A 27,734-nucleotide genomic window follows, 5' to 3' on the forward strand; every position below is an offset into this window, starting at 1 on the left:
TATAACTCCAGTGAATGACCTTATGTTATCATTAGAAGACTACAGTGGAGTCCTTTTGTTGTTGTGCTCAACAACAAAATACTGTTTTTGTTAGTCAGATTTGAAGAATTAGCTTGATCAAGGTGACATGTCAAAGACACATTCTTAAACACTCTAACACTAAAATATTAATTTTGGTTCAGTGTAGTTTAATAATACATTACATGTATGTACTTTAATATAGTTGACACTTGTTTAATTACGGTAACTGTGTGAATTTCCATCAGCTTGCATCAGCTCCCTTGCAATCCTGGTGAGTCCCTATGGCTAACATGAGTGCAATTCCACAGGTGGCCTGGGAGAGGCAGTGTGCTCCGCTGTGGTGAACGAGCCCGGTATTATGGTGCATCGTCTGGCTGTGGCCCATGTCCCACGTAGTGGCAAGCCACAGGAGCTGCTCAAGATCTTCGGCATCGACCACGACGCCATCGCCCAGGCAGTCAGGAAGATGCTCAGCAACTCGGTCAACGCAAAGTAATGGCGAGTGTCGGGCGACAAACCTTGGTAACCTCAACAAAAAGGGAGACACTTCCCTGTCTGAACACGCTCCCCCTCTTGAAAGAAGAAAATATGTCACTGAAATGAATAAAGAAAAAAAAAAGCCAAGAAAGAAAAGGAAGTGTAGTTCTGCTAAATGTCATTGATGTTGTTTGAACCCCACCCCCTACCTCACCCCACCCTTTCAGGTGACCTTTCCTTTATGACCCTTGATTCTTAATCTACCCTGATCCCTAACCCCTAAAGAAAGAGTAACGCTGTTGTGTCAAGTGCGCAGTGAAGGTTTCTGAAGTAACGTTGGCGTCGTTTTGGAGTCATGTTTTTCACATTTTTTAAATGCCCACACAGACACCACCATTCTATGTCCTCTCCCTTCTCCTCCTCTTTGATGCATTTGGGTTTGTTTTTAGTACACTGTTTTTAGACCCTTGTTCCCATTGGGAACCTACACCAAATAAAGTGATGGATTCTTCACATTAAACTCAGGGGAATGGCCTGCTGTGTCTACTGCGTAATTTCTTTTCACGGTTGACTAAAAAAAATGTTCTGCTATGTTTATTTGAATAAATTCAACACCATTCAGTTCACTGCTCAAATTACCACTTGTTTTAACAGCTCTGAAAGGAATAGGATTTCATTTGGGACTTATTGCTGTAAATAAGGGAACTGCCAATAATCTCTCACCATGACTTTATTAAGTGGTTCCAAGAGACTCCAGCCTCAAAGAGCCCGGTATCACCAACACAAATGCTTTCAGGTGGCAATCTCACCAAATCCATTTGTTCATAAGTAAAGCAATTCCATTTTGGCCCCATCATGGATTTACTCCTCACAGAATAAGTAAAGTAGGATCAAAGGATCAACTCAAACATAAAGCAATTAAAATATTTAAAAAAAGCAGATTCTGATTAGCACACTCCTATCAACATCATTAACCTGCATGCACTCGTTGACATATGAACATTTTTTATGACAATTATTAAAAAAATCAACATTTCATTTTACCTTCTTACGTATCTAATTCACCTGAAAATCCTCTGAGCAGCATTCACGTTTCCAGCTGAATGTAACTTTAATGTGATGAATTGATTAGAGGCTAAAGCACTCTGCCACACGAGTCCCTGCCAACAGAACATACACTCTCATCCTGGCCCTGCTGTGCATATTTCATGCAGGTTAATAATTCAGCAGCAGCAGCTAAAGCATTAGACAGCGCCGTGGCACGTGTGAGCATGAGACAGCATATCTCCCACTGCCCCTTTCAGCATTTTACTCCTACACACAGTGGTAGTCATGCGGACACAGCAGAGGAGGACAACCCATAGGCCATAGGACTACAGCAGTTCAGGAAGACAGCTTAGACTTGACACATAAAGATAAACAAGATAAACTGATCTTAATGTGTTATCTGGTCATAAAATAAAAATGCTCATACACTGAACTACTAAGAGATATAGCGTTAATCTATTGCATACAGTGCATCTGATACACTATACTTGCACCTGGCAAGTTCTATTGGATTCTTGGACATAAAAAGGCAAACATATAAGATAATTCAAGCATTAGAAGACTTACAAACATCCAGGATATGTTATGTTTTGTTTTATTATGTTGTATGAGAAATTGCATTTGGTGCCTTTCAAAAAACTTCAGATGAATCTTGTAGCCAGCCAGGCTATAGAGGTAACCCAAATTACCTGAGGAGCACCATTAGCTTACACTCAAAATGTCTCCTTTGGTGTAGTGGAACTAGTAGTAGTAAGTTTATTTATACAGCACATTTTCTATGCACAGAGTGCAACCCAAAATGTGAGTCACAGAGAGTGATGTCTGTCGATCCGATCATGTTTTTTTCTGCTCCCAGTGGGGCCAGATCACTGGTCTCAGGTCAGGCAGGAGCGAAGAGTGTCACTATGGTTACTGAGCGCTACAAATGTATTAACCCCCCCTTACCCACATATACACATGCATAATCAATTCAGCCAGCTGGAGAGTCTACCCAACAGTCCCCCTGGCAGTGCCATACAACCAGCTGGTCATCCCCATTAATGAAACCACATGGGTCAGTTATGATGACCCCTTCAATCTGCCACCTTTTACTTCTTGTCTGCCATAAGGATGACCTGATGTACTTTTCATCCACTATGGTTACTATAGATGATCATATGACTGTAGTGGTTTATTTCATTCCCACTGTTCAAATCCATTTTCATGGCTAGTGACGGAATATATTTTTCACCAGTGTTGCATCATGCTCCCTCTGTTCACGTTTGCGTCACACACACAGTCACATTCTCATGCACAATGGAAAAGCGTTTTGCAGTATTAAAAGCTTTTCACACACCACAGCCATCATTTAAAACTATAATGGCATAGCTTGATTCCTAAACCTTTTGATTTCTAAACCTGCACAGCTTTTCTTTGATTTGTTCTCATTTTCTAAGTCGCTTTGGATAAAAGTGTTGTGTAAGTTAAAAAATGTAAAGTAATGTTGATGATAGCCCATCACGCCGGCAGTCACAGAGCGCGTTCATGCGAGTTTCTTGCCCCTCCTCTCTGCGTCCTCGCGTTCGGCCTCCTAGTGGCGGTACTCGTCTCCGCAGTCTCCGATGATGCGCATGAGGTCTCGGGAGCGCTGCAGCACGCCGTCGATGGCGCTCACGTCCTCTGGCCGCAGCTCCAACGTGCAGCTGCGCAGCGTGTCCTCGATGTGCTCCGCCCCGGAGACGCCCAGCCTGCAGCCCACGATCACCCCGCCCACCGCCGGGCGGTCCAGGATGTAGCGCGTGGCCACGTTGGCGACGGAGCCGCCGCGCGCCTTGGCGACAGTGTCCAAGACGGCCAGCAGCTCCTGGAAGAGGCCCCAGCCGCCCCACATGTCCACCACGTTTTTGTATTTGCCCAGAGACGCCGTGTTCAGCTCGGCCCGACTCTTTGGCTCAGCACGGCCAAGATACTTCTCCGTCAGCAGCCCCCCTCCTACATGAGGGAGGAGGAGAGAGGCAGAAAGAAGGAGGGAGGAAGTTAATGATGGACAGGGTGGAGGAGAGACAAAGGGAGGGGGGAGGGAGAAGTGTCAGTGTGCCACATGGGTTAAAGGAGTGAGAAAGCCAGAGGGTGGGATGGAGGATCTGCCAAATGTTGTAACCTTCTCTTTGTTCAAGACATTTTCCAAGAAATGTATAGTGTGGATTCAGCCCTTGTGTTCACTATCTATCGTCCATGGACTTGTTATTGATGTTGTCTTTGTGTCTTTATGAAGCACTTTGAATAGCTACTGTGCCGGGAAATGTGAAATATCAATAGATTTGACCTAAATGAGATTATTTATATAATCTCATCTATACTATCTAAAAATGACACTCTTCTCTATTTTTGTGAGAGTTCTGTGAATGTCCCAAAGCATACTCACCTAGTGTTCCATATGTTAGCAGTTGAATGCCTTGGTCAAGGCAGAAGCGCTCCATGTGGACAGCCGGCCTGCGGTCAATTAGAGAGTACTGGACCTGATTGCTGGAGATGCAAATCCCTTTTCCTGTAATCTCCTCCAGTCGCTTAGTGTCAAAGTTCGTCAATGATAACTCCCCTGTGAAGCCAATTAGGTCATATTTTAGCCACAACTAATAAATGTATAGAAAAAAATATGGACATGGGGAGCCCATTTCTTGCCGTTATTCTCACATGGCATTTTGTGTGTAAGTGTTTTAAAGAATATGTATTTTTATTTTTACAAATAATACAGTACTACTGCAAAAAAACCACATGACTGTACGCACGTATGTTGCCCTCTTGCCGCAGATCAGCTAAGTGACCAAGAGCCTCAAGGTATCTCTTGTCATTGTAGTCCCACCAGTGGAACTGGACACAGTCCAGTGTGTCCACCTGCATTCTATCCAAGGACCTTTGTATTGCCTTCTCTACCACCTGTTCAGAGTAGAGGTGTAGGTGTGTGGGGGTTAATGGAATCATTTGATGTGATGAGTGCATCCATAACTACACTGTGGGTGCCCCTGACATGACCTTGAATCCATACAATGTATCCTAACAGCTGCCAAAGGGATTTTACATAACAGAGTGATTAAAAATGCTGAGAGGATTGCACTGTTCATTGGCCCACACTGCACTCTAGTGGTAGTCTGTATATCTGACAGTTCAACTCATTTTGCAAATTCATATTCATCAAGTGTACAAAAAAAAAATGATCACAGTAAACCATGTTCCATGTAGGCAACAATAGGACAGTAAATTAATTATCTCTCTTTAAGTAGACAATCAAGCTACAGTGCAAAAGGAGACCTTAGAGTAACACTAAATGCTATATTTTAAGTACTACCTTACATAAGTAGCAAGGAGACAAGATACCTTTCACCAGGGGTTCCCAACGTTTTTTGGCAGGAAGCTAATTTGTTTGGCTATCTTTGTGCGTGTGGTTGTTTTGCTACTTTGTTTGGAACGTTGATAAAGCACGATTATGTCAATCAAGCATCTTATGCGGACTGTCAAAGTTTATTTTTATGTAGCCAGATTGTAATGAATGATCCAATTTCATGAGGCTTTTAATATTTTTTTTATTTAATGTATGTATATTTTAATGTAATGTACTGGTCAATTGTAAGATCCCTGTATCTCAGGCAACCCCATTTGAATTTCAGGCGATCCCACATGGAGTCCCGATCTCAAGGTTGGAAAAGATGCCTAACACATACAGTCTTCTTACACCCCGAGCTTGGTCAATGAATAATCATCAAACTAAATAGAAAGGGCACACATTTCTTCCAAAATTACTCATTCACAATACATATAGATAACATGTGTTCCTAATGTCAAACTGTTATCAGATCCAACATAATGGCTGGCATAAAGGTAAACCCACCTTGCGGTCCATCGGCCCAGGTCTTGGGACCCACTTGGTTAAGGCCTGCACTGGGGGTGGGCTGCTGGACCTGGACTTGGCCTGATTATAAAAAAAACAAAAATAATAACAAAAAAAAAAAAAGAATATATATATATATATATATTTCCTATGAGATGATTTTTACCATGATGATTAGTCATGATTTTCTCCAGCTGAACCAGTGTTCTCACTGTCTCTGTACAGCATTGTACTATAGTATTGTGCAGAATAACCCCTCCACTTTGCTTAAATAAATGTTAAACACACACACACACATTTATAAATGTAATAAAAAACATGTAGGGCTCAAATGGGAGAAACATACTAAAATGTGAGGTCTGATGTTGACAGCTGAGGCATAGAGAGGTGAAGTCTCATCTCTGAGGATATTATTCTGCCTGAGAGACTCTAGAATCGATTCCATTAAACTGCTGGAGTGCATCAGTCTGGAAGAGCATGCTTGGCTGCGTTTATAGATTGCCCACTTCAGAACCAAGGTGTGCAGCACTTTTGGACATTCAAACACATTGAAGGTTTTTCTTTTCTGAATCCAATACACGGTAAGAGAAGTCACTCTGTTTAAGTGGGGTTTCTGTTGCTACAACTGGAGGTCAATCTAGTCTCTGAAGTGGTTAATAAAAAAAATAAAAAAACTATGGGCATGTGTATGTATGATTTTAGATGCAAAAAGGCAGGAATATTGACTTTTAATATAACATGCTAGAGAATATAAATAATTGAGATCATGATTTGGGATACTGTTATTATTTGAGAATATTAAATAAAGTCAGTGTGTGGGTACTAGAGTTATGCATGCATGTGCCTATGTGATAAGGATATTGATAAGAAACTCAAACTGCCACTTGTACAATACAAATCCCAGACTTGTATGAGTGTGAACCGTTGAATTAATTTATTTTTGCAACTTCAGGCCAATGTGAATTCATTCATTTTTGTAACTTCAGGCTAATTCTGGTGGTAAAACAACATCAGGAATAGAACTTTGAAACAGGCATCCCACCATAGTCTTACAGGATAGCATGTACTGTTATCACATATACTTTTCATCACTTCACTGGAATGACACCCTGTGGTCTAACGCCATACCTGACTATAAAATCTTCCAAATATTTCCTCTGCAGGGCCATAAATGTCGGCCATGTCAAAGGTTGTTAGTCCAGCATTAACATAAGGTTCCATTGCCTGGGCTGAAGGTTAGAGAAAAAAATAGAGGGAGAGAGATTAACATTTCCTAGACCAATAGCTTATTATATGACAATGATTATTTTGCCTATTACAACACGAGACCTGCAGTTTATCGAGGTTAGAGAAACATGGTCCACTGGCGCCACCCAGTGTGCGTATTAAACGATAGCTAGACCCTTATGTTTTTCCTTTTTTTACTTGTTTTACTTTTTAGAGAATTAATACAGAAGCTGTGTCATATGCTACTTATTACTGTATGAGTTCAAATTCTGCGTACAATTGCACAGTGTTGTAAGCCCAAACCTATAATCCAAATGAAGGTGCTTGGAGATCATTAAACAGTAAGGTAAGGTTTACAAAGGCTTATTTACTTACCTGCTTTTTCTGGATCAACTGGACCATGTGCACCTGAAACCTGCCACATACCATTCAAAATACGGCATATTTCAAGGCCACCAGCGAGTCGAAATTTGGGTACCTGAGCCATTCCAGAAAACCCCCTCGTTGGGCCCTAGATAGTGCTAGCCCAGTTGAAATGCGAACAGTATCGAAATGTATCAGTCGAGACACAATCAACCGGTAAAGTCTTCGAATTACAGCGTCATACGCACAAAATTATGTTAGTTCTACTGACTCACGAATGACGTATTTTCAGCTCAACATTACAGTAGTTTGTAGCTCGTGCGCCTGTTTTGAAACAGTTTGCGTAAGCGACATAATAGCTGTCTATGCATAATAGTTAGTAGCCTACTTCCTGCACTTATTCTCGACGCTATTGGTCAGTGATTATTATCGTCAAACCAATCATTTAATTGTCCAATTAGGGCAATGAAAATATTGTATTAGATTTTAAGTAAAAAGAACATGGACAGAGAGAGATGCGTACAAAAGTACCGGTTCGGCCAATACACAAACACATTTTTGGGCTGTGCATCACCTTAATCGACAGACGTGTTTGCTGTTCAATTACCTAGTGAAGTATAACAACATAGGAAGCAACATAGGACAACATGACTTGACTTCAAAAGTCCTTGTTTGACTTTTAGCAATGCAACACTACACTGACTGCTGTTGCCACATTTACCCTTACACATGCTTGTTTTGTGTTTTTCCGGGTAACAGAAGCTCCATGTGGACAATAAAGATGTCAATCACAAATCTCCAGTTTGCCATTGGCCAGTCAAACTCTGGACTGGTTGTCAACTTCCTGCTCCACCTCTGGATAGGCTTATTTTTGCAGCTGAGCGAACAAATCAGCCGTTTTGTAGCTAGATAAATAAAGAGACACCGTAAGAAATCTTTCTATATTCTTTTTCTATAAGAATTCATTTGGCTGTTGCATTTAATAAATGTGTTTCTAAGTGCTCTTAGACAAGCAAGACGCTGTACTGACCTCACTCGACGCATCACTTGGTTAGCATTGCTAGTAGTTGCCTGAGAGGGGCTAACTCTGCTTAGCAGAACACATGGATGATTTGCATTACTTAATTCAAGAGCAGTAAAAGCACATCAGTTTCATCTTATGTACTGTTCTCATGGAGCGTAGTTATTCTGATTTATGGGGTAAGAAATTTGGTGTACCAGTGTACACTCGAGATAATAGACATTAGGAACGAGCTAACCTCGCGCTAATACCCCCGGCTTGCTAACGTGTGTTTATCAGCCTTCAAATACAAGTATTGCAGTACAAGAGACTTCTGTCTGTGAATGAAATAGAATAACCGAAGGTCTGTTATGTTAAACGGCACCTATCATCACCCACAGCACGCACTGCTAAGTCATTACTAATGTGGGAGGCACCATTAGCGTTACCCACCCATAGCATAATATTAAACCACCATGAGTTTTGACATAATGTAACGTTAATCTTTTGTTGGGGGCTAACGTTACTGTACACCGTTTACCCATGACCGTCCAAAACAGGTTTATGTCAATACCAACATTTAAGTGAAGCCATTAATGTTTGAGTTAAACATGGTTTGATTTTATTTTGGTCACAGTTTGGAATGTGTCTTGTGTCATCCCTAGGCTGCGCGACAGGTCGCGGCACCAACGCTGCCATCATGTCTGGTACAGCGACGGTGTTGCAGCAATTCGTGAGTGGCCTAAAGAGTCGCAATGAGGATACCCGCGCCAAAGCAGCAAAGGACCTCCAACATTATGTGACAACAGAGCTTAGAGAGGTAAACAGTCGACCAGTAGGAGTTTCGCTATTGGTTTCTGAAAGTGTTTCTATTTAATAGCATACAGTGATCTTGGTCAAAATGATATGTGTCAAAAATGTTGTAAAGACAAGTGTGTCTGTTTAATTCTAGCTGAGCCAAGATGAAGCCACCACTTTCTATGATGAGTTGAACCACCACATATTTGAGCTGGTCTCCAGCTCTGATGTGAGTGAGAAGAAAGGTGGAATCCTTGCCATAGGTGAGTGGCACAGACTGAGGCTGACTCCACATCACTGCTCTTCTGATGCATCAATATGAATCCCTAATCCCTGATTTCCTAATGTTTTTCTAAATCTCTCTTTCACCGCAGTGAGTCTCATTGGAGTGGAGGGAGGCAATGCCACCAGGATCAGTCGCTTTGCGAACTATTTGCGCAACCTGCTGCCTTCCAGTGACCCTGTGGTGATGGAGATGGCCTCTAAAGCCATGGGTCACCTGTCCATGGCAGGCGACACCTTCACCGCGGAGTATGTTGAGTTTGAGGTGAAGAGGGCACTGGAGTGGCTGGGAGCAGACAGGAATGAGGGCAGACGTCATGCAGCGGTATGTGTGTAAACCTAGTTCATAATATGGGGCTTATTCTTTAATTGTTCCTGTGAAGTGGGTTTACTGAGTATAATTTGGGAAATGGATTTATTAAGTATAATACAATAATAATAATACAAACAATAATAATATGCTTTATTTGTATATCACCTTTCATACACAATGTATACTGTGACGTTTGTGGACATCCTTTTGTTTTGCAGGTGCTGGTGCTGAGGGAGCTGGCCGTCAGCGCACCCACGTTCTTTTTTCAGCAGGTCCAGCCTTTCTTTGACAACATCTTCTACGCGGTGTGGGACTCCAAACAGGCCATCCGTGAGGGGGCGGTCTCTGCTCTGAGAGCCTGCCTTATTCTCACCACCCAGCGTGAGACCAAAGAGATGCAGAAACCGCAGTGGTACAAGGTCTGTGGTTGAGTTTATGTTATGTCATATTGCTCAGTGGGGCAAGACTGTTGCATGACTGCCTTAAATCTGAGCGTGGGAATATTGAATAAAGTGCCTATATGCCTGACCCTAGTTATAATGTTACAGTGTCTGGATCAAAAGTAACAGGCCAAAACATAATTTGTTGCCTCTGACTAGGTGTCATGTGTGCCTTTTCTTGCTATAGCAAACCTTTGAGGAGGCCGAGAAAGGCTTTGATGAGACCCTGGCCAAGGAGAAGGGGATGAACAGGGATGACCGTGTGCACGGTGCCCTACTGATCCTGAATGAGCTGGTTCGCATCAGCAGCATGGAGGGAGAGGTGAGGCTCGACAAGGGACGAGGTACCCTCCCGAGGATACCTCCTCTCTGAACACTTCTATGCACCTACCTTGCACCTACCCTGCACTTCCCTTTTTTTCTTCCTCTACCTCCTCCTTCTACCACATTCTCCTTCAACTAAACTTTAACTAGTACTTAAAACTTCTGCACTCTCATCCTCTGGTAATAGTATTGATTGATGTAGTATTATTTGCTACCTAATCACTCCTCTGCATTATAGCATTACATTGAATGTTATTCCTGATTTTCTTCAAGTCACTTTGGATAAAAGCGTCTGCTAAATGATTAAGTGTATATATGGAAAGCTGTGTTATTTGATATGTGACCATGCTTCTGTTAACTATCCCACCAGCGTATGCGTGAGGAGATGGAGGAGATCACGCAGCAGCAGCTGGTGCACGACAAGTACTGCAAGGAGCTGATGGGCTTCGGAACGAAGCCGCGCCATATCACACCCTTCACCAGCTTCCAGTCCGTGCAGCCGCAGCAGTCCAACGCCCTGCTGGGCCTGCTGGGGTACAGCACACCGCAGGGCTTCCTTAGCTTCGGGGCCACGCCCGTCGCCTCCAAGAGCACGCTGGTGGAGAGCCGCTATTGCCGAGAGCTCATGGAAGAGCGATTTGACCAGGTGAGCTCATCTACGGCGCACTACGTGTCTGTGTTATGTGTGAGTGAAATGATGGGAATCCGGAGTCTTCCAGACTTAGTGGTTGGTCACTGATGCTTGTGTCCTCAGGTGTGTCGCTGGGTGCTGAAGTATCGGACCAGTAAGAACCCTCTGATTCAGATGACCATCCTCAACCTGCTACCACGGCTTGCTGCCTTCCAGCCCCACACTTTCACTGGTAAAGTTTACTATTTGAATGTCAAATCGCATTCATTATTTAATGGAACACTTTTTGGGAAATTAGCTTATTCGCTGTACACCCCAGTTGGATAAGAGAATACATATATACATCTCATCACTGTGCGTGCAATAACCCAGTCTGACACCGTTAGCCTTGCTTACCATAATTCACTGGAAGTTAAAGCTATATTATTACTACTATACTAGCTTATTTCCCAAATAGTTGCTGAGTTCCTTGAAAAAAGACCCTTCACAACTTTTAGTTCAATTAGTTGTTGTCAAAGGACATCTCCAGGTGGTAATGGCATGCTTTATCTACACCAAACAGATCAGTATCTGTCCGACACCATGGGTCACCTGCTGGGCTGCCTGAAGAAGGAGAGGGAGCGCACTGCTGCCTTCCAGGCTCTGGGCCTGCTGGTGGTGGCCGTCAGGACGGAGATTCAGCCCTACCTCACCAAGATCCTGGAGATCATCAAAGCTGCTTTGCCTCCCAAGGACTTTGCCCACAAGTAACTATTTCGTACATTATAGTTGTGTGTTGTATGTGGATGGGTTGCAATTGATTGCACACCTGATTAGGTCAAAGAGACAACATGATTTCTGCATCATTTCTGCCTGAAGAATTAAAGACCCCTCATAATGACTACCAGTTTGTAATGATAATTTTATGCATGAATTGAACAGGCGCCAGAAGACCATGCAAGTGGACGCCACAGTGTTCACCTGTATCAGCATGCTGTCCAGAGCCATGGGTCCTACCATTCAGCAGGACATCAAAGAGCTGTTAGAGCCCATGTTAGCGGTTGGACTAAGGTAAGGCTTGGTTTGAATCAATTTCTTATAGGCAGTCAGTGAAACCGTTATGTCTGTGAAAGTATAGGACTGTGCTAAGACATTGTCATGTGTCTTCGTCTTCTCTTTATGATGAATGCTATCTGGTGATGCCACTCCCAGGTCAGGAGCCAGTATCATAATAATAAAGTTGAGTTGACCCCCTTCCACACAGCCCGGCTTTGACTGCAGTGCTGTATGACCTGAGCCGGCAGATCCCTCAGCTCAAGAAGGACATCCAGGACGGACTGCTGAAGATGCTGTCGCTGGTGCTGATGCATAAACCTCTGCGCCACCCGGGCATGCCCAAGGGCCTGGCACACCAGCTGGCCTCGCCAAGCCTCACCAACATTCCCGAAGCCAGTGACGTGGGCAGCATCACCCTGGCCCTGCGGACACTCGGCAGCTTCGAGTTTGAAGGTAAGACGAGTGAAGCGGCGGCACCCTTTGGGTCAACTTTTTGGTCAGCGTTTTGAGTCATTCCAATTATAGCATGTTTAAAGCCAAAAATATTCAAGACGAATTTAGTTCTGATTTTGGCCTTTGCTGAGTCCTCCCATTTGTCCGTCACGGCTCACGGTTTTGTCTCTCTCTCTCACGCTCTTGTCTTTTCATCCACCCATCCGTCCCCTCTGCAGGACATTCTCTGACCCAGTTTGTGCGCCACTGCGCCGACCACTTCCTGAACAGCGAGCACAAGGAGATCCGCATGGAGGCGGCGCGCACCTGCTCGCGTCTGCTCACGCCCTCCATCCACCTGATCAGCGGCCACGGCCACGTGGTCAGCCAGACGGCCGTGCAGGTGGTGGCCGACGTCCTCAGCAAGCTGCTGGTGGTGGGCATCACTGACCCAGGTGAGGCCTGGAGAGATTGGGGGGTGGGTGGGGGGCCGGGTGGAGTGGGATTGGGCAGACAGGCAGATGGCTTGTCTGATTCACACACTCACTGACATGTGGAGGTGTCGCCGTGTCAAGTGTTGCATAAGCTGTGCTGCATCACTGCATTAACGGGCTTCCTTGTCCGTACTCAGTTCCTCAGTTAACTATCTGTTATCTCAGGTGGTGCCTGAATTGAGTCTGCTTGACCACTCATAGACCATTTCATAAGAGAAAATCAAAAACAGGAAAACATTAGTGAATCAATTCATGCTCAAATATTGTTTCTTGCATGAATCTGAGCATAGCATACCTGGCACAATGTTATGACATACACAGACATTAAGGCCTATGTTTACGTTTACTCTGGCACAACATTTACACAACACAACCCCTTTCTGTTTCTTCGGTTATCCGCTTCAGACCCAGACATCCGCTACTGTGTGCTGGCCTCGCTGGACGAGCGCTTCGACGCCCACCTGGCGCAGGCGGAGAACCTGCAGGCGTTGTTCGTGGCCCTGAACGACGAAGTGTTCGAGATCCGCGAGCTCGCCATCTGCACCATCGGTCGCCTCAGCAGCATGAACCCCGCCTTTGTCATGCCCTTCCTGCGCAAGATGCTCATCCAGGTTGCCTATTCTACTGAAAGTCAACCCACCTGCATGCATTACTTATCAACCAACACTAGATGGCAGTCACTTCACAGTATTTTAATTCAGAGCACTGCAGTACAAATGTATGAGATTACTGTGTGTGGAGATTCTCATTGGCAGAATTTTCAGTTTAATCATTGTAGAAGGTTACTCTCAAGCACTTTTAGAATGATGATAATTGTTTAGCTCTTGATGCAGAGGGACCCTCTCATTTTATTGGAAGGGGGTAACAATAAGCCCCTGTCCTCATATAGCGTGCGTCCATAGGGCATGTGATTAGGTCAGTTTGACCTTGCTGATTCTGCAGATCCTGACGGAGCTGGAGCACAGCGGCGTGGGCCGCAACAAGGAGCAGAGCGCCCGCATGCTGGGCCACCTGGTGTCCAATGCCCCACGCCTCATCCGACCCTACATGGAGCCCATCCTGAAGGTAGCTCCTCACCACAGTGTGCATACAAGAACAAATGGACTATGACTAGCATAAGTTTTTTCAATGATTATACTGTTATTGTATATACATTATCCCGCTTATTATACGGCTACTTGCCAAAACGAGAAAATCAACTTCACATGATATGTCTCTACATTTATTTGTTACTTTTTCGTCGTTGCCTATGTTGAGAAGTAAATAGTTCGCAACAAATGCTGAACTTGGGATTAGAACACATTCTTTAGAAGACAGCTGATCAACAGTCTGTTTCACTTTTGAATGAAGTTCCATTGCAAGAAGTGACCGGACTACTTGCGGAGTGATATGAAAGACGTGAATCAGAAGCACAAAACCCGTTGCCATTGACAGCGGTCATTATATGTTTCAGCAGTCATCACATGGTGCATATTTAACCGTAGAACGTTGGGAAATCCCATTCAAGTCAATGGAGCGTTCTACTAGCATTGTGAAGAGCCGTATAATAAGTATTTATAATACACAATATGCTGTTGTACAAGTTGTACATAGGTGTATGGGTATGGTGTTGGTGTCTGACCTTCCTTTGGTCTGTTTCAGGCTCTCATCTTGAAGCTTAAGGACCCAGACCCAAACCCGGGAGTGGTGATCAGCGTGCTGGCCACCATTGGGGAGTTGGCTCAGGTAAGTGACCGGGGCTTTCTTTCACATAATCAGGCTATCAGTATACATTTTTCTGTGTGTGTGTGTGTTTCCACAGGTCCTTTGGATGCAGAACTGGGAGAAGTTGTAAGAATGTGTGTGTGTGTGTGTGTGTGAGAGAAAGAGAGAGAGAATGCGTGTGTGTGTGATCTCACTCCCTCACTAGCTGTGCTCTCCATCAGGTGAACTTTGGCCCTGCGTCAGCCAGGAGGCAGCAGGAGAGCAGGCTTAGAGGCAGGCTGACAGTGCAGCGGCGAGGCAGTGCAGGAGACGCCAAAGTAGAGCGCGTCTGTGACGCGGCAGAGCGCAGACAGGTAGAGCTGAGGATGCAGAGCAGGAGAGCAGGAGGAGCAGGAGAAGCAGGGAGAAGGAGGCTCTCAGGGACAGAATACAGTCAAACAGGTGGAACAGGATGGGAAAGGTGCAGTGCATAAAAGGCCAATCTGTGACTAATCCTAAATCAACCTCAACGTTAAATTCAGCATAGTCAGCAAGTCTTCTAGCTGTGTGTTTGGTGTTCATGGTCATGGGAGGGAGAGATGTAATAATTTGATTGGCTTTTGAGCACAAATACCAACAAACTTTTAAGTATACAAATCACAGACTGTATTTTAAAGAATCACTTATATTAGGTACAATCACTAAGAAAATCTAAAAGTTAAAAAAATGTTTTAAGTATAATTCAACATTTTTTATAACTTAATAGCTTATGGAAGTAGGTTCCTCTATAGACAGATTTAGTCATGGCCTAGGTAACAATGACATCATTTCACATCAGCACACCCAAGGTGGGAGACCACCATGTAACTTGGACAGCTTAGAATGCCTGCAAATGAAGGTTGACATCATGAGAAAATGCAGCTTGACTGCTTTGCTGTCTGGGTTAGTCTGTGTGTCCACATGCTGAGAGTCTGAGAGCTGGGTTCTGGTGTTAACCAGGTGAGCGGGCTGGAGATGAGGAAGTGGATGGACGAGCTGTTCCCCATCATCATGGACATGCTGCAGGACTCTTCCTCCCTGGCCAAGAGACAGGTATGCTCACCCTTGACCCCCTGTCTGTGATCCGGTTCCTCGACACCACACTATTTAGATATTTCTGTGTCTTTATGAGGGGTGTGTGAAGTGCATTTTGAAACCTAAGAGCCCCTCGCTTCTTTAAATCATATTTTTTGGAGCACTGCATTTCCCCTTGTGCCTCGGGCTGTAAATCTGAATTTCTTTATTTTTCTGTGAAAAACAGTATTGCATGGCTGGTAAGTTACTTCTCCCGATTTTAAAAGTGTCTTAACGCTGTATGAAAGCGCTGGCTAAAGACCATCGCTGTATTTCATGGGTCCCACCGAGCTGTCAAGAATGGAACTGGGAAGTCCAAATGGTTGCCACTGCAGTGACCCAGAATTCTCCAGTGTCTCCATATGAGTCCTCTCATTCCAAGCAGTGTTCAGAATCCTTTGTTGGGACCCTGCTATTGTCATCAGCAGTGTTGCAGGGCCCTGGTGATTTAAGACCTTTGAGAGTCATGTGAGAGACGACCAAAAGTCCAAGTAATTCAAGCCCGCGCCACATTAGTGACTGTCAAGTCAATCTCTTTTTTCAAGGCTAATTTGCATTCTCTCAAGCAGGGAATCTTGCTCTTTTGTGAATGTACAGACATTACCTCAAACAAAACACTTATTTTAACTTCAGTTCATATTGTTTTTAGTTTAAAAAGTGGAAGTGATGGAACTGGGACTTACAACTGAACTGTGGCATTGATGTTTTCTACCACCAGGTGGCACTGTGGACCTTAGGTCAACAGGTGGCCAGCACCGGGTATGTGGTGGAGCCGTACAGGAAGTACCCCTCGCTTCTGGAGGTGCTGCTGAATTTCCTGAAGACAGAACAGAACCAAGGAATCAGGAGAGAGGTGCTTACTGACCTTTTGTTGCTTCTGCTAGCAGTATTACCGAAGCAGAGTAAATACAGAGTGGGTTATGAGTAGGATCTTGAGAGATAAGGCATTCGACCCCCTGACGGCCCTGGTGTACGTTTTGTCCTTCAGGCTATCCGTGTGTTGGGGTTACTGGGAGCACTTGACCCCTATAAGCACAAGGTCAACATTGGCATGATCGACCAATCCCGAGACGCCTCTGCAGTCAGCCTCTCAGAGTCGAAATCCAGCCAAGACTCTGGTAAGTTCTACGACACCCTTTTGCCAGTTTCCACACACCCACACACACACCCAAGATCTGTCCCATTTACACTTAAGACTTGTCCTACACCCCCCCTAAGACCTGTCCCACACACACCAATGACCTGTCCAATACACACCAATGACCTGTCCCACACACACCAATGACCTGTCCCACACACACCAATGACCTGTCCCACACACACCAATGACCTGTCCCACACACATCAATGACCTGTCCCATACACACTTAAGACCTGTCCCACACACACTTAAGACCTGTCTCACACACACTCATGACCTGTCCAATACATACCAATGACCTGTCCCATACACACTTAAGACTTGTCCCATACACCCAAGACCTTTCTCACACACACTCATGACCTGTCCCATACACATTTAAGACCTGTCCCACAACTCCCAAGACCTGTTCCACAAACTCCCAAGACCTGTCCCATACACCCAAGACCTGTCCCATACTTGTCTCACACACCCAAGTCCTGTTCCTCACACCTTTCTCTTGCACCTTTGCACCCAAAAAAAGGCTGAATCACTTTGGCAAGCAAAGGCCTGTCCTCTCTCTAACTCCAAGAGTAAGAGCCTATGAGGTTACAATGTTCTCACCAAATAGGTTCTCGTGAAATCCCAGCCATCGCTCAGGTCTTTAGCCGCTCTTAGAAACCTGTCCACCACTTCTCCCAGGTATGTGTGCACGCTCGGCCCCTGGGATTACAACTGGATCAGATCTGTTCTCTCATCACCGGTCCAGTCTTGTCATTCCCACTGGCGAGCGAGGCCGCCCCCGCCTCGCCCCTGTTCCTGCGCTCACTCGAGCACATTTGTTGTTTATTCATCTGCCCTTAAGGCCCAGACACACAGGCTCTTTGGGCCTCCGCTCTGGATGAGATATGAGTAGCCGCGCGTCTGCCAAAACACCGATCCAAAACCTAATCACGACACCTGATCGAAAACACATGCCCGAACTGAATACGTGTCAGAAGATGCCTTGTTTTTTTTTTCTTCTTTGTCCTCGGTACTGTAATGTATTAGTCATCACATCATGAGATGAAGGAAGGCCTGTTTCGCCTGTGGGTCCCAGTTGTGACTAACCATCGATCTGGCAAACAGACCGTTCTAGACTACAGGATACTGTTTCAATGGAATTGGGTCGATTCTGGTTCTGGAGTCGCAGAAGTTTGCTGAGTTGGTCCGGTCGGCGGGTGTGGAGTGGAGAGAGAGAGCGTAGGCCCTGCTAATAGTTTTAGCAGTGTGGCCCCGTAAAAAAAAAAAGAGGGGGGCCCCTGAACAGGAAGCGACGGATCTCTCCCCGCAGAGGGATGGAGTTTGAGCGCAGGGGTCAGCATCTGGAGCAGCGGCCGTGGCGGTGGGGGCGGTGGGGGCGGCCGCTGCCACATCTGCCGTCTGTCTGCCACACAGCACCATGTGATGAATGTTAGTCTCCGCTCTGCTCTGCCACACTCTAACAGCCTTGTAGAGAGAGAGAGAGACAAAGAGAGAGTGAATAGGAGAGCAAAAGGAAGGAATGAGTGAGAGACTGGAAGAGAGAGAGAGAGAGAGGGAAAAGAAATGAGGGGCCTGGCCGTAGTTCTCACTTCATCCCAATCAGCAACCATTGAGAACAACCGCAAAGCATTACCACTGAGTAGGTAAAAGAGAGAGTGAATATCCATTGTCCAAACCACAACAAGAATATCGAAAGGACTCCTGGGTATGTGAGCTCTCTGGGTTTATCCTGGCGAATTCACGGAGAGCAGCTTTGCGCCTTCCAGTTCCAAAATGTCTTCTGTCTGCGGCTGACCCTGAATGGAGTCCCGTCCGCTCGGGAAGTGCAGCTGATCTCACTTGTCACAAGCGGCGTCCCTGCGCTCAGATGCTGTTTACCTGCGGTCAGACCCGCCGCGCCAGCAAGCGACCACCAGCGTAGTTGGGCTGGCGGCTGTGGCTGTCTCGGTAGTTATTTGGGGTTTGGATTTGTTTAAAAGAGACTTTCTTTTTGTTCTCTCCCTCCTTCTGGTGCTTTTTATCTCCATCTTCCCGTTTCTCTGCCTCCCTCACACACTTTCTCTCGTTCTCTCTCCTGATTTCTTTATCGTCCCGTTCATTGCACTCACTCCCACTCCCACTTGGGTTTTCCTTCTGTCAGAGCCTCTATGTCTCATTGTCAATCTTCCCTCATCCACGGCACCCCAGTGACCAATGTTCTCTGGTCCGTGTGTAAGGTGAGGAGCTGGGAATCAAGGCCTCCTACATTTTTTTTTTTTACTGAACTCCAAGTCCTGTGTGAACAGACCAGGAGTTACAGGCAGCACTAGACATCGCCTATTACCTAACATCAAAACCCAGAGGCTCGTCAAAATTGCAGGAAGGAATGTTTTTGGGGTGGTGTTGTGTTGGTATGAGGAGCACATGAAAGGCAGTAGGAATGACGCCACAGGTTTACAGGCCCCGATGTGTCACACGTGTGCCCCCCCCCCCCATTCTCCAGTTAAAGTTTACTACTCCAGGAAGCGGGTTTTCTTTTTAGACCGAAGCACCCTCTCATGTGCGGCCGATTAGTTAGCCACAAATGGACGGCCCCCATGACCTAAAATTATGTGCGGTCCACAGATAGAGCCAGACTGTATTGGACCTCCTTATTTACTGCTTCTTCTCTACTACTACTGTGGGTGTGTGGGTGTGTGTGGGGGGTGGGGTAAATGATAGGGTCCTTGTGGTTATACCGCCGTGATTGTTACCTTTATGAAGTAATGCACTCACATCCTCAGCTGTTGGTTGCAGAAGAAAATGTAAAGCTGTGTGTATCTCTGAATATGCCGTACTGTAAAGATTTTGGCATTTGTGTGGTTTTTTTTTCTGCATGACAGATTTGTGTCTATAGATACTTAAAACCTACCTAGTAGTGTGTGTGTGTGTGTGTGTGTGTGTGTGTGTGTGTGTGTGTGTGTGTGTGTGTGTGTGTGTGTGTGTGTGTGTGTGTGTGTGTGTGAGAGAGAAAGAGAGAGTCTGTGATCGGGTCAGGGTTGGCGTCTGTATCAGTAGCTGAGGTGTGAGTGTGTGTGTGCATGTAGGATTGTGTTTTGCGATACGCTTGGAAAACTGTACACTTGAATGGAACAGGACTTCCTTCCAAAAAATAAAAAAATAAAACATGGCTTAAAATGGATTGTGGTTTCTGATTAGAACTGATTTTAGTGCCATGACGTATTTCACCGGGGGGATTTGACAAACCCGAGCAACCTGTCACCGGCTGGAAAAATATGCGGCAGAGATTTTGGACAGGATAGAACATGGCCATTATTCCATGGGAGGATGACTGGGTTCAGATAGATCTCTGGTGATGAAATTGAACAGACCTGCGGGGTGAGCGCCAGCTGTTGTCTCTGTCCCATCCTCTACAGTAGACAATAAAAAAGAGAGAGGGAGCTTTTGCCATGAATAGGTTTATGGGGCTGCAGCTGACTCCCACCACACAGGGGACCGTGAAAACTGAAACTCCAGACTTAAGTCTTTTCCTCTCTCTCTGTGTCTTTTCTTCCTATTTCTCTTTCCCTCTCTCTTTCTTTCTTTCTCTCTCTCTCTCTCGATCGGCCTCCTGAGTGTCCCTGTAAACGAGGTGTCCTGTAGGAGCTGTGCTCGTGAAGGCATTTGCTTTACCAGTCTGTGAAATCAAACCACACAAAACCCCACAAAAAAAGCCACCCTCAGCGGCCCTTAGTCATACAAGTCCTCAAGGTTACAGGGGGAAACATTTAACCTTGAGGTCACTCCACACTCGGTGTCCTGCCTGTTCCCCTCAGCCTCAATAAGTCATGTTATTCGCTACATCTCAATCGGATAATGAACAAAGCCATCTTATTTGTGGTTTAATTAGAGAGTTCTTCTCTTTTTCAGACTTTGTATTGTTTTTGTTATTTGTTTTTGTAATGTTTTTGTGTATCTGTGTGTTTGTGTTTGTGTGTGTTTTTCTCTGTCTGTGTCTGTAGCTGACTACAGCACCAGCGAGATGCTGGTGAACATGGGCAACCTCCCGCTGGACGAGTTCTACCCAGCGGTTGCCATAGTGACACTGATGCGAATCCTACGCGACCCGTCGCTCTCCAACCACCACACCATGGTGGTGCAGGCTGTCACCTTTATCTTCAAGTCCCTGGGGCTCAAGTGTGTGCAGTTTCTCCCTCAGGTCATGCCCACCTTCCTTAACGTCATCCGTGTGTGTGACGCCAGCATTCGGGAGGTAACACACACACACACAAACACACACACACACACACACACCTTTGGTGTAAAGTGGATGTATGGGTGTAATGAACACATATTGAATATGTCATGTGTATGTGAAAAATAATTCTCTATAGTATAGTCTTACCAAAAATGAGGTCTTATCAAAAATTAGGTCTCTGTGTTATTTCCTCTAATGTCACAGGGCTCCACTTCCTTTTTATTTCTGTCATGCTTGCTGTTTTCAAAAGATTGCATGGATAAGACCAGGATTTTGTTAAAAGTCAAAATTCAAGATATGTCAACATTGAATTGATATCTTACCACAGCTCTCACCAAGTTTGACCGTATTAAATTGAATAGAAACCCGAGTCAAATGAAATTAAAGTGAGTCAGTAACTTGAGATCCAACCCATGGTGCTCTAGTAGCTGATCCAGCCGTCTATGATTGTTTTAGCACCAAGCCAGCTCTCTGTTTGGATTTCTTACAGTTTATACGGAGAAACACAAAAATAACCTTTGGTTTGTATTAATGCGGTCAGCATGCATGGAAACCCAAGCATCCTGGCCCTGCTGCGTGTTTGTGCATCCTGTAACTTGGGGACCCAATAGTGTGAAATCAGAACCAGAGCGTGGTCCAGTCCTCTGGCTCGCTCAGAAGGCGCGGACCTCTCCTCGGTTCTGTTTTTTTGAACTGGGGTTGACCTTCAAGTATTCCAGGATGTTTTGGTCACACCTGTTCTCTATCTCTGTCTCTCTCTCTCTCTATCTATCTATCTATCCCCCCCCACAGTTCCTCTTCCAGCAGATGGGTATGGTGGTATGCTTCGTCAAGATCCATATCCGCCCCTACATGGACGACATCTTCACCCTCATCAGAGTAAGTGAACCCCAGCCCTGTCCTCAGTCCTCACCCTGTGCCCCCAATTTCGGTTTCTCTAGGGTTCAAATATCGATTCTGCCATGTGCAACGAAGCATTGATCAGCTGTGGCAGAAATATTCTGCCCTGGCTATGGCTGCTGGGATGAAACATTATAGCCCATCTCACCCACAACTTACGGGATCACTGCCCTGGACTTCCTTGGTTGACTTCTGCTGAAGGCCATAACAGTGTTTTTGCTGGTCGTAATGAAACAAAGAGATCCTTTCTTCCCACCCCCACCCCCACCCTCCTCCTGCTCTTTCCCCTCTACTTCTTGCCTCCACATCAGCAAAAGGAATACTCATTGAGGACTGTATATAAAATGCCACTGGCTGCTAAGAATGCTTCCCAGAGCAACGGAATTGGGGTTTTGAGGGTCTGCAGGCACCGAAACGGCACCCCGTTGAGCCGCTGCTCTTTAGTGTAAGGCCGAATGGGCCACATTTATGAGGTGCAACAGTCACTTTTTCCACATGCGGTCACCCTCTAACTGTGACCAGACCCCGCAAATGGCAGCTCTAACAGTCCCCAAGGCCGAGTGCCTCCAAAGTGGTGTCAGGTAGATAGACGCTAATCCCCGTTTGGACCACGTCTGGCCGCCGGTTGGATGCCTGTAAAGCCACTTAACTGTCCAGGCCCCTGAGCGTTCTGCTGCGTGGCCTCCTCACACACAAGAAGCACAGTTTGACCCACTTCTGAGAAAATCCACCTGGCTCCCTTATTGATCGCTTTCAGCCGTGCCGGATGAGGTAGACTTCTGGTCACGGGACTTTTGCCTGTACTTCGACCCCTTTTAAACACTCACTGTTCTCGCTTTGGCTGTCCAAGCCCCGAAATCTGGGTCAAACTCTGTACCATCATTAATTTGAGAAAAACATTAGATTTTGGGATACTAGATAATGCCCCTGTCTGTGTGCTAATCCTTTGTCAACACTGTTGCTTCAGTGATATGCTTTTTTTGTGTGTGATGAATCGATTTGTTGTGGTCCTCACAGGAGTACTGGACACCCAACAATCCCATGCAGAATACCATTATCCTGTTGATCGAGCAGATAGTGGTTGCTCTGGGAGGGGAGTTCAAGCTGTACCTGCCCCAGCTCATTCCCCACATGCTGCGCGTCTTCATGCACGACAACAGCACAGGCCGAAGCGTCACCATCAAGGTAAGTTTAAAGTGCTGCACGCATAAAGAAGTTTCTGTGACCATGAATGCTTTTGTGCACTTACACATATAGTGGGCAGTTAAGCACAAAAACTCTAATTTTATGTAGATAGATAAGAATATCAGGCGCCTACAACTCCAATCCTTCACAGAAAAAATGACAGAGCTTTCAATGAACCACATTATAATCAATAGGCCAGAATCATATGTGTGTTTTTCATTCATATGTGAATTGTTAATTAGATGAGGTGAACTTCTCCCCACTGTGAAATATGATAATAATAATCATAATAAGTTAAATTTAGATAGCACTTTTAGGGTGTGTAATGTCTGTCAACAGCTCCTCAAACTCCTCCAACTTCCAACTAAGTGTGTTTCCCAACAGACACACCTGGTAGTTTTCCAGCTCTGGTCTGGCTTCATCCCAGCAGTTCTAATGAACTCAGGGGAGTGGAGGTGGGAAAAGTGAATGTCCATACCACATTTCTGTCATGTGCTGTCATTCATGATGCCATGGGTAACATTGACAGAGTTGCGAAAACACCCACCAGATAAATGACTACAGTGCCACTATGACTTCTATTGTAGTTCTAAAGGCACGTGATGACGCCAAAGTTTTAAAAAAATATTCTGTCTCTTGAGCGTCAGATCCATAGACACGAATGTCGTTGCCAGTGGGAGGTGGCCTTAATACCTTTATGATGTTCTGTAATACCTCTGTAGTATCCTTACTCTCTATTGTGTTCCTATCGCACAGTCTTAAATGTCTCGTATGGTAACGTGTTCCTATCGTACAGTCTTCTGCATATCTCCCTCAAAGTATGATTACGGCCTCGCTGCATAGGGTTCGGTTCGGTTAATAAAACAAGGTTCGGCAGAATCCGAATCCCCTAAACTGAATCTTGGGTTCGGTGCACCCCTAATTATAGTTTAAGTCTACCAATGAAGTGTGGAGCTACTTTGAGCCAGCACACAATGTTAAGCTAATTCACTAACTCAAGACTTCAAGGCCATCATGGATATAACAAAAACAGAATGGATGGAGGCAGCAAAGCTTTCAGATGTGTGTGCGTACCATAACATTAATTCCTGCAGGCACCCCTGCTAAAATATGTAACTATTAGTTGTTAGTTTTTACTATCCTTTTCCACCTAATAAAATCCATATTTGTCGACCATTTTGAAAATAATAATAATATAATAATAATAAGCTTTATTTGTATAGCACCTTTCATACACAGAATGCAGCTCAAAGTGCTTTACATTTGAAGCATGTAACACAATAATAGTCAGTCAGTCATTATCAATCACTTTTCTTTATTGCTAGGGGCCATTTATGATCCACTCAGCAACATATCAAAAATATAGAAAATGACATGTCATAAGGCTTGCAGCCTTAACCCTCTTACCCCCCACAAGCACGCCATATGGCAACTGTGGCAAGGAAAAACTCCCATATTCCAGGAAGAAACCTTGAGCAGAACCTGACTTATTAGGGGGAGCCCATCTGCTTCTGGCTGGCTGCGCCCTCCAATAGCAGCAGATGTAGAATAATCTGAATAAGTAGTCTACAGGATAAGATGAGTTAACTAAAAGCTTTCCTGTACAGGTATGTTTTCAGATCTTTTTAAAAAATATTTACTGAACTCGCCTGCTTGATGTACAGAGGCAGGGTGTTCCATAGTTTGGGGGCATAATGGATAAAAGCAGCTTCTCCACTTTGTTTGTGGAGCACTTTGGGTATGATTAAAAGATTAGAATTGGATGATCTAAGTTTCCTTTGTGGTTGATAAGATATTAAAAGCTTAGAGATATATGAAGGTGCTATGCCATTCAGAGCTTTGTAAGTAATTTACATAACCTTAAAATCTATTCTATAGGAAATAGGGAGCCAGTGCAGTTCAGCCAACACAGGGGTGATGTGTTCTCTCTTCTTAGTCTTAGTTAAAAGTCTAGCCGCAGAGTTCTGTATGAGTGCCAATTTCTTTAGATGTTTTTTGGGAAGACCAGTGAAAAGTGCATTGCTGTAGTCTAACCTGCTAGTGATAAAGGCGTGAATTAGTTTTTCTGCATCTTGTTGAGTTAAAAAGGGCCGCACTTTGGCAATGTTTCTCAAGTGGAAATAGGCTGTCTGAGTAACTTTACTGATATGGGGCTTAAAACTTAACTCTGCATCTAAGATGACACCGAGGCTTGTTACTTTTGGTTTGACCTGGTGCGCCAAGTTCCCCAGATTACTAAGAACAATATCTCGCTTTAGTTTTGGTCCAACCAAAAGTACCTCTGTTTTGTCATCATTTAGTTTCAAAGAATTTTTGCTCATCCACTGATTAATGGAGGTTAGGCATGCAGTGAGGGAGCAAAGGCCATCTGGGTTAGTTGGCTCCACAGAAATATACAATTGGGTATCATCTGCGTAGCTGTGGAAGTTTACATTATGCTGACTTATGACGTTTCCCAATGGAAGCATATATAGGGAAAATAGCAGGGGACCAAGGCAGCTGCCCTGGGCCACACCAAAAGAACTGCTGTTCTGCTCTAATGTCCAAGAGTTGCGATTTGATTGCAATTTCGGGATGAATTTTTGGAGTATGTAGTACTACATTAAAAGATACACAATAATGATCAGACATATTTATATCATTTACTGATAAGTCTGTGACTTCTATCCCTCTAGAAATGACTAGATCGAGGGTGTTGCCAAGGTTGAAAAGGGGCCAAATCCGACGTGCCTATAATTCTAAATCTGATCAGAGCCCCTATGTGAGTTTCTCTCACAAATGTGATGCTTTTATCATAAAAGGATAACGTGTTATGGAAATTTGAGCTTAACAGCTCCATGAAAAGCTATCATTGTGTTTTGTCAGTTTATTCAGGATTTGGGACACCATCACAAACCCATTGCCACCTTTTGCAAATATGTTTTATGGTTTTCAAAAATGTTTCTGGCACTATGAATACACTCAGGAAACTAGGCCTTACACACAGAATTAGAAGCAAACTTTTCATCAACAAATGCTAACGGCAGGACAGATGTTGTGCAGTAATCCAGTCCGTCCATGTGGCCAATCTCCTGGGCAATGCAGTCCGTCAGCCCTGATGACTAAAATTACTGACAGACAGTCTTTTACAGTCCTGTTATTTGGGTCATCACGTAATGGTTTATGTGGACTGTCGCCATTACTGTCTCAAGCCCCTGCATGGAGAAGCACATGGAGTCATTAAGAAATTCAGATAGGATTTTGTGGAGAAAGAACAGACAGTGCCCAGTGTTTATCCTTAATCAGACTGTATTTATAGTCCAGTTAGTGGGTCAGCCCGGGCCCCCTGGATCCAGCTCACCTTGACAGGCATCCAGAGCTCTTCATGTTTCCAATCAGCACATGAATTAAATGCATATTCAAACGATAACGATCACCTTGATGATGCGGTGATTCATTGGGATGAGATAATCTTGGAGTGTTGTCCTTTTGTTCATTTCACTACAAATGTGTGACTGTCGATGTATGTTGTTTTTAATTCTTTCTTTTAAGCCTATCAGTTACAGCATGTGCCATTACCTCACGCACATGCTACGGTCCCCTGCGGTGTTCTTCTTGGGTAGTCCGCCGCCACATACATTAAACAGAAAGGTGCCTGATGCATTTGGCAACATAAATGTTGTGTACCATAGCATCAAGGTCACAGTATACTTTGTAGAAAACAGGGCAGGCTTTCTAGTCCAGCAAATGTGCCTCTGGTAAACCAACTCAATAGATTCCTTTATTCACCCCTAAATTATTAGCAGCTGAGAGAGAGCAGAACTGTCCTGAGGTACTCTGGAGTTATAACGACCCTCTCTCCAGTACAGGCTATCTATGGCACACGGACGCACGCTCTCTCTCTGGAATTGGAATTTGTCCTCATGCCAGTATTGTGTATAATATACCCCATATTTTGCTTCTCACATAGTGCAATAGTTAAATAAAGTAAATCAAATTAAGTTAGCAAATCAAATCAGTCCCTGTAACAAGTGTGTTAGATTCTGTGGTATTATGGCACAAAATGTCAGAAAAACAATGTCAAAATAGCAGTTGGGTTGGGTAATTTGTGCCTTTTGAAATAGCTTAAGTGAAATGATATAATCTTAGTGACGTAATTGTCCAGTTGACATAGCAAAGTTAGCATATACTATGTAAGGTATGTGGTGTTGTCTTAATTGCCTCATCCTCCAAGTCTGCCTGTCCACCCACTGGTGGAAATGACTGCTGCTGAGTTCACCTGAGGTGTGTTCAGTGATCTCAGTGTTTGGTTACGGCTGTTCCTTTACCAGACTAACACTCTCAAAAAAATGAAACCAGGTGAGCGCACTAATACACCAGCATGACTCTCACACAGTCAGTGCGAGGCCTGGCTTAATTTAGTTTTTTCCCCTCTCTCATAATTTTCCAACCATTTCTGCTTCCCCTATGTGGAGGCCTTGTAATAACCCAAGAATTGTGTTTTGTTTGCAACCTCACCCGAAAACACATGTTTCCGTGCTTCCCACAAAATACAAAATAAAAATGTATGCAAACACTTGTGGTTCTCCCCAACACAAAACCCAAACTGTCTAAACCACTTTGGAGACAATCCAGTAACACTGCAATACATTAAGTCCGGAGATTGCCGCCAAGGGGATGCTGTCGAGTGACTGGAAACCTTCAGGGAGCACTGCGCCATCAATGAAAGCGTTTGTGTTTTTTGCATGAGGAATAAACTACTTTC

The 27,734-nt window shown here is 44.6% G+C and overlaps 3 protein-coding genes across 6 annotated transcripts in view; 2 read left to right on the top strand and 1 right to left on the bottom strand.

Moving 5' to 3' along the window:
* Positions 1 to 1,032, top strand: part of LOC121712777 (transketolase-like) — a 20,791-nt gene extending 19,759 nt beyond the window's left edge. Inside the window, exon 14 of the mRNA XM_042096771.1 lies at positions 330 to 1,032. Within this exon, the coding sequence (XP_041952705.1) occupies positions 330 to 517 (188 nt within the window). The 3' untranslated portion in view covers positions 518 to 1,032. The remainder of the gene's footprint in view (positions 1 to 329) is intronic.
* A 178-nt stretch (positions 1,033 to 1,210) lies between these two features.
* LOC121712779 (protein tas-like) lies at positions 1,211 to 7,696 on the bottom strand. Its single transcript, XM_042096773.1, has 6 exons — positions 7,013 to 7,696; positions 6,539 to 6,639; positions 5,411 to 5,491; positions 4,314 to 4,461; positions 3,950 to 4,123; positions 1,211 to 3,516 (listed from the first exon to the last, which is right to left on the bottom strand). The coding sequence occupies exons 1-6, from the start codon at positions 7,122 to 7,124 to the stop codon at positions 3,116 to 3,118; spliced, it is 1,017 nt and encodes a 338-aa protein (XP_041952707.1). The 5' UTR covers positions 7,125 to 7,696; the 3' UTR covers positions 1,211 to 3,115.
* Positions 7,697 to 7,823: 127 nt separating this feature from the next.
* Positions 7,824 to 27,734, top strand: part of mtor (mechanistic target of rapamycin kinase) — a 94,260-nt gene continuing 74,349 nt past the window's right edge. For 2 of the 4 annotated variants that reach the window (XM_042096766.1, XM_042096767.1), the window contains exons 1-22: positions 7,824 to 7,926; positions 8,666 to 8,820; positions 8,953 to 9,061; positions 9,173 to 9,405; positions 9,612 to 9,812; positions 10,021 to 10,155; positions 10,528 to 10,803; positions 10,912 to 11,020; positions 11,351 to 11,534; positions 11,710 to 11,838; positions 12,032 to 12,276; positions 12,495 to 12,710; positions 13,155 to 13,360; positions 13,692 to 13,814; positions 14,391 to 14,474; positions 14,675 to 14,806; positions 15,432 to 15,524; positions 16,264 to 16,398; positions 16,534 to 16,663; positions 20,670 to 20,920; positions 21,698 to 21,784; positions 22,823 to 22,990. In XM_042096766.1, coding sequence (XP_041952700.1) covers positions 8,701 to 8,820; positions 8,953 to 9,061; positions 9,173 to 9,405; positions 9,612 to 9,812; positions 10,021 to 10,155; positions 10,528 to 10,803; positions 10,912 to 11,020; positions 11,351 to 11,534; positions 11,710 to 11,838; positions 12,032 to 12,276; positions 12,495 to 12,710; positions 13,155 to 13,360; positions 13,692 to 13,814; positions 14,391 to 14,474; positions 14,675 to 14,806; positions 15,432 to 15,524; positions 16,264 to 16,398; positions 16,534 to 16,663; positions 20,670 to 20,920; positions 21,698 to 21,784; positions 22,823 to 22,990 — 3,366 coding nt within the window. In that variant the 5' untranslated portion in view covers positions 7,824 to 7,926; positions 8,666 to 8,700. The remainder of the gene's footprint in view (positions 7,927 to 8,665; positions 8,821 to 8,952; positions 9,062 to 9,172; positions 9,406 to 9,611; positions 9,813 to 10,020; positions 10,156 to 10,527; positions 10,804 to 10,911; positions 11,021 to 11,350; positions 11,535 to 11,709; positions 11,839 to 12,031; positions 12,277 to 12,494; positions 12,711 to 13,154; positions 13,361 to 13,691; positions 13,815 to 14,390; positions 14,475 to 14,674; positions 14,807 to 15,431; positions 15,525 to 16,263; positions 16,399 to 16,533; positions 16,664 to 20,669; positions 20,921 to 21,697; positions 21,785 to 22,822; positions 22,991 to 27,734) is intronic. The other 2 variants (XM_042096769.1, XM_042096770.1) reach the window with 1 other exon arrangement.

Source organism: Alosa sapidissima, chromosome 7, assembly GCF_018492685.1.
Source record: "Alosa sapidissima isolate fAloSap1 chromosome 7, fAloSap1.pri, whole genome shotgun sequence".
NCBI classification, from domain to species: Eukaryota; Metazoa; Chordata; class Actinopteri; order Clupeiformes; family Clupeidae; genus Alosa; species Alosa sapidissima.

What these genes read in the sequence shown, in the direction of transcription:
- LOC121712779 (XM_042096773.1), bottom strand. Translation starts at nt 7,124, where the DNA reads ATGGCTCAGGTACCCAAATTTCGACTCGCTGGTGGCCTTGAAATATGC. An exon ending in AGTTGATCCAGAAAAAGCAG is followed by an intron (nt 6,640 to 7,012) that starts GTAAGTAAATAA and finishes TCTAACCTTCAG; the next exon opens with CCCAGGCAATGGAACCTTAT. An exon ending in GCGGCAAGAGGGCAACATAC is followed by an intron (nt 4,124 to 4,313) that starts GTGCGTACAGTC and finishes TTGGCTTCACAG; the next exon opens with GGGAGTTATCATTGACGAAC.